Source organism: Larimichthys crocea, chromosome XVI, assembly GCF_000972845.2.
Source record: "Larimichthys crocea isolate SSNF chromosome XVI, L_crocea_2.0, whole genome shotgun sequence".
NCBI classification, from domain to species: domain Eukaryota; kingdom Metazoa; phylum Chordata; class Actinopteri; family Sciaenidae; genus Larimichthys; species Larimichthys crocea.
The window spans coordinates 20,750,425-20,760,575 of record NC_040026.1 but is presented as its reverse complement, the minus strand read 5'-3'; the positions used below and the strand labels follow the sequence as shown (position 1 = coordinate 20,760,575).

At 41.1% G+C, this 10,151-nt stretch overlaps 1 protein-coding gene across 1 annotated transcript in view; it reads left to right on the top strand.

Moving 5' to 3' along the window:
* Nucleotides 1-1,769: 1,769 nt before the first annotated feature.
* The window catches only part of cox10 (cytochrome c oxidase assembly factor heme A:farnesyltransferase COX10), a 30,848-nt gene continuing 22,466 nt past the window's right edge, over nt 1,770-10,151 (top strand). The window contains exons 1-4 of the mRNA XM_010749976.3: nt 1,770-1,900; nt 3,681-3,823; nt 3,913-4,297; nt 5,228-5,352. Of these exons, the coding sequence (XP_010748278.3) occupies nt 1,870-1,900; nt 3,681-3,823; nt 3,913-4,297; nt 5,228-5,352 (684 nt within the window). The 5' untranslated portion in view covers nt 1,770-1,869. The remainder of the gene's footprint in view (nt 1,901-3,680; nt 3,824-3,912; nt 4,298-5,227; nt 5,353-10,151) is intronic.

Genomic DNA, 10,151 nt, shown 5'->3' with positions numbered 1-10,151 from the left:
TTAGTTACTTTCTGATGAGCAGTTGGCACCTTGCATGGCAGCCTCTGCTGTCAGTGTATGAATGGGTCAAAATGATGTGCAGTGCATGAGACTACGTGCTATATAAACACATGTATGACTAAATTTAACTGAATTTTAATGTATTTCTCTATCATATCTCATCCTTTATGTCCATTGCTGCCAATGACAGTCAAACTAATTCCTGCTAATGCAACTAGTGCTCTTACTGGTGACCCGTTTTTGTTTGTCCAACACATTTCATTGTACAGTTAACCTGTGTTTACCTGTATATGAAATATACTGAAAATATATATACTGACACAGTTTTCTTACTGAGACATATCAACATATCCTGTTAAAAAAACATTTTTAAATGCTGCAGACTCATTTAGGGGCAAGAAATAACCCCAAATGTAACAACTGAAACTGAAAGAACATAATACAATATTTATAAATCTGTAAAATTATCCATTTATATCATATTACACTAATGGATTTTGAATCTTAATATTCTGTGTGTGTCTATTTTCAATTTAATCTGTCAGTTATCTGATATAAGAGGCAACTGCAGTAATTCTAGAGGCAATTTCATGGCAATTATTATATAATTATTGGTAATATGATGAATACATATCAGTTTCAGTGAGTATTATTATTTAAAATATTATTTTTGTATAATTATTTGCTGCTTGTTTAGGAGCGTTTCTTGCTATATGCAGACTATGTGGATGCATACATTTATGGATGTGAAATTTCCCTAATAAAATATAAAGGTTGACAATAATACATTTTCTTAATACAGTTTCTTTTCTTTGTATTCAAAATACGTAATAATGTTTTTTCCCTCAATGCTGATTTTTTGTTTTGTGATTTTATGTTTAATGCTGATTTTATGTTTTGTGATTTTATGTTCAATGCCGATTTTATATTTTGTGATTTTATGTTCATTGCCGATTTTATGTTTTGTGATTTTATGTTCAATGCTGATTTTATGTTTTGTGATTTTATGTTCAGTGCTGATTTCATGTTTTGTGATTTTATGTTCAATGCTGATTTTATGTTTTGTAATTTTATGTTCAATGCTGATTTTATATTTTGTGATTTTATGTTCAATGCTGATTTTATGTTTCATGATTTTATATTTTGTGATTTTATGTTCAATGCTGATTTCATGTTTTGTGATTTTATGTTTTGTGATTTTATATTTTGTGATTTTATGTTCAATGCTGATTTCATGTTTTGTGATTTTATATTTTGTGATTTTATGTTTTGTGATTTCATGTTTTGTAATTTTATGTTTAATGCTGATTTTATGTTTTGTGATTTTATATTTTGTGATTTTATGTTTTGTGATTTTTTGTTTTGTGATTTTATGTTCAATGCTGATTTTATGTTTTGTGATTTTATTTTCAATGCTGATTTTATGTTTTGTGATTTTATGTTCAATGCTGATTTTTTGTCTTGTGATTTTATGTTTAATGCTGATTTTTTTGTCTTGTGATTTTATGTTTAATGCTGATTTTATGTTTTGTGATTTTATGTTCAATGCTGATTTTTTTGTTTTGTGATTTTATGTTTAATGCTGATTTTATGTTCAATGCTGATTTTATGTTTTGTGATTTTATGTTTAATGCTGATTTCATGTTTTGTGATTTCATGTTTTGTGATTTTATGTTCAATGCTGATTTTATGTTTTGTGGGCCCCCCACACATCATCTTGCACGGGCCCCTCAAACATCTAGAACCGGCCCTGCCTTCTCGCGGCGCTGTGGCTCTGCACCGGAAGTGCTTCTTTCTACCGTACGAGGTGAAAATGGCGGCTCGCTGCATGTGAAGGGGACACCGGAGCCGGCTGTATGAACCGAGAACATGTTTAAGACCCCATGCAGCAGACTGTCAGGTAAGACACGCGGGCTGTCTGAGATCCGGTCTGACACGCGGTCACACCGTGAATCTGTTTTTAATTTATTCCCGCCGAAAACAGCCGTTAGAGCTCACGCGGAAGCTAGCCGGCTAGGTTAGCATGTGGCTAACCTGTGTTAGCAGAGATGTTTGGTGACCTTAGATGGATTCAAACACATCTGCATCTTAAATTAGATAAATTAATGACGGGGTTTGAGCTATTTTTATTATAACTGTGTGTGTGTGTGTCAGCATTACGAGAGGAAAGCAGCACACAAAGCCGTGTTGACGTGAGGTTACGTGACAGGTCAACTTAAGGACACAGCATCATGTTTGTGTTGTGCTGCAGTTTCTCTGCGAATGAGGTGTGTAAAATATTAAAAATATCATTTGTTTTTTGTTAACGAGCTGCTAAAATTATCATAAAGTTGACTAAAACTGAGTTATATCTATTATCTATCATCTATCTGTTGTTATTATTCTTATATACTGTTATTAACAGGAACATTATCATCATATTATCTTGCCACTGCACCTTATCTACCTGTTTATCTTGTTTTTTAAGTGTCCATGCCCCATTCTGTGTTTTTATTTATTTATTCTACCTTAGTATTTTTATTTATTATATTCAGGGTTCCCACGGGTGCTTGAATTCCTTGAAAATGCTTGAATTTCAATTCAGTGTTTTCAAGGTTGTGAAAATGCTTGAATTTTTGTGTGATGTCTATTTGTCACTGTTATTGCGCTATGGTAGTTGCACAATACACCGCTCACAAGCTGACAAATACAAGCCAATTCACAATTAGTTAAAAATCAAAACAGTCAATCTACCACCATATGAAATAATGCTAATTAGACCCATATTATTATGCCATACAGTGGCACCGCTGCGCTTCCCATGACCATCATGGCAAACACAACTAGTAGGCTACCTATTTAAAGGTGCTGGAAAAATGTAAAAACTGGTGCTTGAATTTGTTCATGAAAAAGGTGTGGGAACCCTGTATATTCTATACCATATCTCCATTACAGTTTATAGTTAGTTTCTGATTCGCTGCTGCTGTGCATCTGTGTCTCTCTATCTCATGTTTCACTGCTACTGTAATCATTTTATCAGTCATTGTTTTGTACAGTATGTTTGTGTTGATTTGTTCCGTACACGTGACATCTGTTGCACGTCTGTCCGTCCTGGGAGAGGGATCCCTCCTCTGTGGCTCTTCCTGAGGTTTCTTCCACCTTTTTTCCCTGTTAAAGGTTTTTTGTGGGCAACTCGAACCGAGGGTCTAAGGACAGAGGGTGTCACTCCCTGTACTGATTGTAAATCCCTCAGAGGCAAATGTATTTTGTGACTTTGGGCTATACAAAAAAAAATTTGATTTGATATAATAACATCTATTGGGGTGGCAGTAGCTCAGTCCATAGAGGCTTGGGAACCGAAGGTGGCCGGTTCAAGTCCAACATGGACTGAAGATATGGAAGGTGGACTGGTAGCTGGAGAGGTGACACTGCCGAGGTGCCCTTGAGCAAAGCACCGAACCGCCCCAACTGCTCGCAGGGCGCCGCTCTGGCTGGCTGCCCATTACTCCACCATCTCTCTCCACATTTGCATGTCTATGAGCCTTGTACTTGTACTGTATGTGTGTTTGCATGTAAATAAAAACTGAGTTGAGGGGATTAATAAAGATCGATCTATCTATCTATCTATAAATCTATAAATCTATAAATCTACAGTTTTTATTTCAGCCACTAAACATTGTATTTTGCATATTTTCTTGTAGGTTTGATTGGTGTGAGCGTGAAAAGGAAATTGGTTCAAAATGTTCCTCGGTGTAATCAGAGCGCTCGCAGCCTCATTCAGCTGTACCGAAGAGACCCGACAAACTGGCTGACGTATCAGCATCTCAACTTCCTGAAACGCCAGGTATCATTCGCAGATATTTTATATTTCTTTTGTCGTACGTGTCTGCATTCTGTGTTATTGCCGTAACACCGCACTGTTTTCCTTTTCAGTATGTAACAAAGAACAAAAGTGAGCTTCACCAACGTGCCGTCCCGGAACAGGCTCCAGCCCTGACCATCTTGGACGAGAGAGAAGACCACGTTGAGAGACAAGTGCAGAGAATATCAACTATCGATCCCGTGGTTTCGCAGCCAGAGGATGTCACCAGTAAAGCACAGGCTGAAATATCTGACTCGAAGCCCACGGCGGAAGATGTGGCGGCGCAGAATGCTTCTGTGTCCAGCGCGGTTTCGAAACGAGACGAGACCCCCTACGTGCATGTAGAGTCGGAAGAGGCGAAGGAGGCACGTCTAGACAGACAGTGGAAGGAGATAAAGGTTAACGTGACTGATCTGCCAGATATCTATGCCAGGCTTGCCAAAGTCAAACTCACAGGTAGAGTACACGGTACATCTTGATTTTTGTCGTGAACTGTTAATTTGTGGAAGTTCCAACATGCAAAGACCAGATGGATGAAGTGAATGCAGAGATGTGTTCTGGGAAGCAGGAAAGATTTCATGCAGAGCGCAGTGTCAGAGAGAATCTTGTTGTTCATTTACTGAGCGAGTGAGTTTATGGAACTCCTGCTGTGTTTCTCGGCATCAGAAGGACTTCGTCTATGCCAGAACACCACCGGGCATGTTTCTGTGACATCACGCCCGCAACGCTGTTTTGGTCTTTTCTCCACGCAGCTTCACACCACACCAGGAGAAGCTGAGCTTTTTCCCTGCCAGACTTTTAACTTGCTCAGATTTGGTCACGTGAATAGACCGTGTAGTTAAATTGTTTGCCTTCGGGCTGTTTTTAATGATTGGATGTTTTATTTTGAAAATCGTCCAGATCCTCTAAGCCCTTTTGTGCGTCTGATTTCCGGCCAGCTCCATCTTCTCTTTGCTGACGTCGACGTCAATCAAAAAATAGGCCCGGCCACATATTCTTGGCAGAGCCGGGTGGAGAGTCGTGCTTCTGGTGGGGTTACAAACATTTTCATGATGAGCTCCGGCAGCCACCCGCACACGAGCCTTAAATTACACTGTGCCCGGTGTAATTTAAGGCTCCAGCTTTTGGCACAGGAGACATTCACCTTAATACACTTCTCTGCTGTTTATCCTTATGCTTATTCCAAACAACCCTGGCTTAATATATTACTTCCGGTGCTATGGGGAGCCTGTACTGTGACACATAAGTACTGTGTGTAGTTCCACCAAGACATGACGTCTGCTCTCTAGACAGTTATTATTGACTGATATAAATAAAAGCAGTGTTCTTCAGCTGTTACTGTAAGACTTCCTATTTTTAAAATGTTCTTTTGTTTGGTGATTTCAGCACTGGTGGTCACAACTGCAGCGGCTGGCTTTGCGATGGCTCCAGTGCCCTTTGACCCTCTACTCTTCTTCGTGTCTTGCCTCGGAACGGGCCTCGCCTCCTGTACCGCCAATTCAATCAACCAGGTCAGTTATCCTCAGACGGGGGGGTCATTCAAGGACACGCATGGCTATCTTTGGACACCATATGTAGGCCTAATCATAGCACAAACCCTCTGAATTAAAACTCAAATCACGTGTCGTTACTATCATCCAGCATTCACCGCTTCCATACGTTGTCATCACACCTGAACATTAGGACGTACTGCAGCGTTATACATGTTTATTGTCCGATAATCATGGTAAAATGAGTAATTAGCCACAGCTAATTTACTCCAAACTTTACCCCAAAGATCCGACGAAGCAACAAAAAAAAAAATTAAACACATGGGTTGCATAATTGTGCAGATGTTTCGTGTCTTTCATAAGTTTATTTTTTTAAGTACCAATTTCCTTTTGGACAGAACGTGACGAGGGCCAGAGCTGGCACGATATCTGTTGGTCCTGTGAAGGATAATACATTTTTTTGTTGACATGTTATACAAACACGAACGTGCTTGTTGACGGAAACGCACATTTCTTCTTCTTATAATGATGCTTGTGTTCTAGAAAATGCTAAAAGAGCCAGCCCTCACTCTTTTTATTGTTTTTTTTTTTTACCCATACCACATTCCTCTTTTGCTACGCATCTCAAAAATGTATTGAGTTGACTGTGATGCTATTATTATTTCCCTGCTGAAAGCTCTTTTTGGAGCTGTAAACCAAGGCGAGCTAGTGCGCTTAGACACATTTAGAGTGCCTGGAGTAAGTATGGCCTTCCTCTGCTGTCAAGTGTTTGACGCTGTGCACAGGAATTTACTGTGACTTAAGAATATTAGTGTACGGGGTGACGTGTTCCTCAGCCCGAGGTTGAACTCTGTTTAGCAGTGTCTTTGGCCTGTAATTTGGCAAAAGCCTTGATTACACTGCAGGTTCCTGCCCCTGGGGCCAACCCTCCACCCACCCCCATCAACGGCAACCTTCCAACTGCTGTCTGCATTGTTTCACGACAATAATGAAGCGTCCCGCCAAGTCAAACAAACTTAAATTGTACTGATACTGATCATCCTGGACCTGAACTAGCTTTCTGTGATTTAGGTACAGTGTCCTCCCCCCTCTGTGCATCAACCCAGGGGGGTGGAGTTACATCGTATGGATACGAATGTGCAAATATTTCCACGGTTCTTGTTTTTGTAGTCAGGTCTGAATAGTGTCAATCAGTCCATCGCTCAGGTTAAAATTGTATTGTGTCTTCAGTGGCCTGAAACAGAACTGTGCTGTGCGCCTCTACCTCACACAGAGCAGGTGTGTAAATATCCTGCAGGTATTTGAAGAATGTCCCCGTCTCCTCCTCATGCTGCCGAGAGTAGCCCAGATTCGAGCTTGAGACGCTCAGAGCGTCGATGTAAGAGGCTGTCGCCACTGTTCGTACCCCTTCTCTTTATCTGTGGGCCCACCCTCACATCAGCGCTGTCAGTCTTCATTTTCTCCACTAACCGAGCCCCGAGGTTAGGATACAACGCGGCTTCATATTTCATTGAAACAATGTTATTTGCCTTTCAGTGCCTCTCTGTTGGCCTCCTCGGCTCAGGTCTAGTTTCAAACCTGCAGTGAAGGTGAAGCGCGAGCAGAGGGTGAGGTCCAGAGCACATGTAGACCAAATATTAGTCGCAAATTAGATAAGTGTGTGTTTAAAACCCCTGCAGGAAATAGTCGGGGCATCTTATCACTTCTCAAAAAGTGGGTCAACTTTAGCATTTTTGCAAAATTAAAATGGCAAAATTAGGAAGCAATGTGATGAGTTACGCAGGCCAAACATGTTTCCAACTTCTTGCTGCGTCAAGTTTCCAAGTTCTAGTCAAAAACGCTAAAAAGTTTCACTGTCATCATAAGATTTTTAAATGCTTCCTTTTGCATTAAACCAGAGACCAGTCAAAAAACCTCAGTTTGAAGTTGTGAGACTATTTTATTGTATAAATGGACACTCCAGAGAGTAACTATGAGGTTTTTTTTGACAGGATTAAAGTTCATTTTACATATGACACATGAGTAAAAAGTGGTCCACTGTTAACGTATGGTATTTTGGGAATGCTTCACATGTTTTCTATAGATAAATAAATACACAGTGAACCGAGGTCCTGGTGGAATATTACTTCCAACATTTCTCTCTGTTTTTGATAAATGGCCTTGTTTGTATTAACCCAAAATGTATCATTGTTTTCCTCATTTGAAGCCAAGAACTTTTTTGTGGCTAGTAGCTGGTATGTGAGGCCGAGCCTTCACGCTACTCATATCGAGTCTGCTCCCTCATCCCTCGCTCCCCGTGGGGACATTTCGCGTGCCATCATCGTCTTAATTGGAGACGGATTATTGTTTCAGACAAATTAGCCACCTGTCTGGTAGTGAGACTGACTTTGAAGTCAGACGGCGTCATGCGAGGGCACATCTTTCATTTAAACGGTGGTTAAAAGGATAAACAACATTAGGAATGTAAACTTATTTGTAGTCGGTGGTATCCTGTCTCCCTCTGCTTGGCTGGTATGAGAAGTATGTGCCTTCTCTGGATACCATGTCATAGTAATCGCTGGTGCTGCTTTGTTTGGAGAAGAATGTCATTTTCCTGTGCGTAATTATACACACAGACACAAGCACAAGGCATGTTATGTGTGACACGTAATTGCCTGTTGCGCTACAACCGTGGCGGCACTCTGCACTTCTTTGTGACGGACTAACGCTCTGTCAGGCTGACACGCCCTCACCTGCGTGTAAATGATCTCAACACTTTGGTCGTCCATTTGTTTTTCACAATCCTGGAAAGGAAAAAGTGGAATGCAGAAGAAAAACATCCGACCTTCAGATCTGTTGCCAGATATTCCCTTTCATCTCGGGGCGCTTCACTATTAGTGTGGTTAGTCGTGATCAAAGCTCGATGCCTCTTTATATGACAAAATCAAACAGAAACTTGACAAACGAATCGAAGCGGAGGAAGACCCTCGTGAAGATCAGCTCTTATGGATGCTACTGCCAGGCCCTAATCCCTTAATGCTCAGCATCTATAGAGTGTGCAAATGTGTATGACCACACAACTGTCGAATTACCTTGAGGAAAGCAGCAAAATGCCTTGAGGGAGAGAAAAATACTTTGGCTCTTGGAAGTGGCAGCCAGACCTTCAGTGGAGCTGTCAAAAGCCAAGCCTGCTCTTTGTCCCATTGGGAAGTGCCCGCAGGGTAAACAGAAATGTTGTGGTTTCCTTTTAAAATGTTACTCTATTTAGGAAACTGACGGAAGGGTGTAAGCTCTTGGAGTCACGTAACAATGGCATTTCAGTCTAGAGTTTCTCACCACAGTCAAAAGACTTAATGCTGTCATGTCTGTCTTGTCTTTACAATCAGGGAAGACAGTCAGCTCCAGCAGCGGAGGGATGTAATTATTTGAGCTTCCAGTTCAAGTAGCTCTCTTAAATAGATCATGGCAGTTATGAGCGTTTCTAGAATGGCCATTGAAGCCTGTAAAACAGCTAATACTAACTCTGCAAACTCCCAAGTCTCACCAAAGTTGTTCCAGTTCCAGCTATAGAGAGTTCTGGCTAAAGAAAAAGTGCAACTTGGTGTAGTCTCCAGGACCCCTGGGCCCCACACCAGGCGCAGCCTCCACAGGTGTTCCAGCCGTCATCACCTTCCAGTCTGGCCACTACCTCAGCTAATTGGATAATTGGGTCAGATGAGAGTTCCAGGCTGGAGCCCAAAAGACCCTGAGGAAGTCTGAGGTCCCCAGCGGTGTAAAACAGACCTGATATGGCCTTTCACTGCCAAATAAGTACCACTCTGCTGTTTTGACAGCGGCCGTAGTGTAAGTCACACCGTGTCAGCTCGCGTGTTTTTGTTTTGATGAAAATTCAAGCTGGCCTGTTTTGTGGCTGCCTACTGTCATTTCTGCTTTCGTGACCATGACAGTGAGTTTTCTTTTGTGTCTGCGTCTCTCCTGTGGTGAGCTGTCTGAGGCTGGCACGCTATAAGCGAGCCCCCACAAGCCCCCCAGCCCCATCCACCCAAAGCTACGCCCATCTCCGCTCGTCTTGTGCAGGCTTGCATTATTTACCCTCCTTCGTGCCTTCCTTCTGCGTGCATCTTGGTCAGAGTGTATGGATACATGACTGAACATGAGGATAAGTTACGCAGACAATTATCTGTTAAATGTTGTGTTTAGAAGAAGTAACTTTTTGAGTTTAGAAGATTAAAAATTTTAAGCTCATGTTGTTGCATTGCAACTGTTGTCATTCCCTCTATCATCTTTTTGTTCATATTCACTTTCAGAGGTCAGTTTAGTGTAGTGCCATATGAAATGGGAAATTCACTCACAGTTTACATATAGAAGCCTCCTGTGAGGGATCTGGTATGATACATGCATCTGTGTGGGTTCTTTTAAACTGTACTGATACAATTTTGACTGTAATGTTTATATTACAGTGGAGTCAGAAAGTATTAGGACAGTCTGACCCTTTTTTTTTGTTTTGGCTCTTTACTGCGTCACATTTGATTTGAAATGTAACACTGGCTATGCGGTTTAAACGCCGACTGTCAGCTTTCATTTGAGGTTGTTTACATCCACATCAAAGTCAGCCCTCAATCGTAGCCCCCTTTCTTGTACACAGTAACTGACATGTCAACATGAACTTAAATAAAACCATCTATTTGTAAAATGTTCAACACAGTTAGAATTATTAATGAAACCAATAAACAATCAATAATATCTTGCAGTGTATATACATTTTTAAAGATGCCATTGGCATGCAGAGGGAGGCAGTGTACTAGGATATGACGTGAGCATGCCAGAAAGACTGTGCAGGC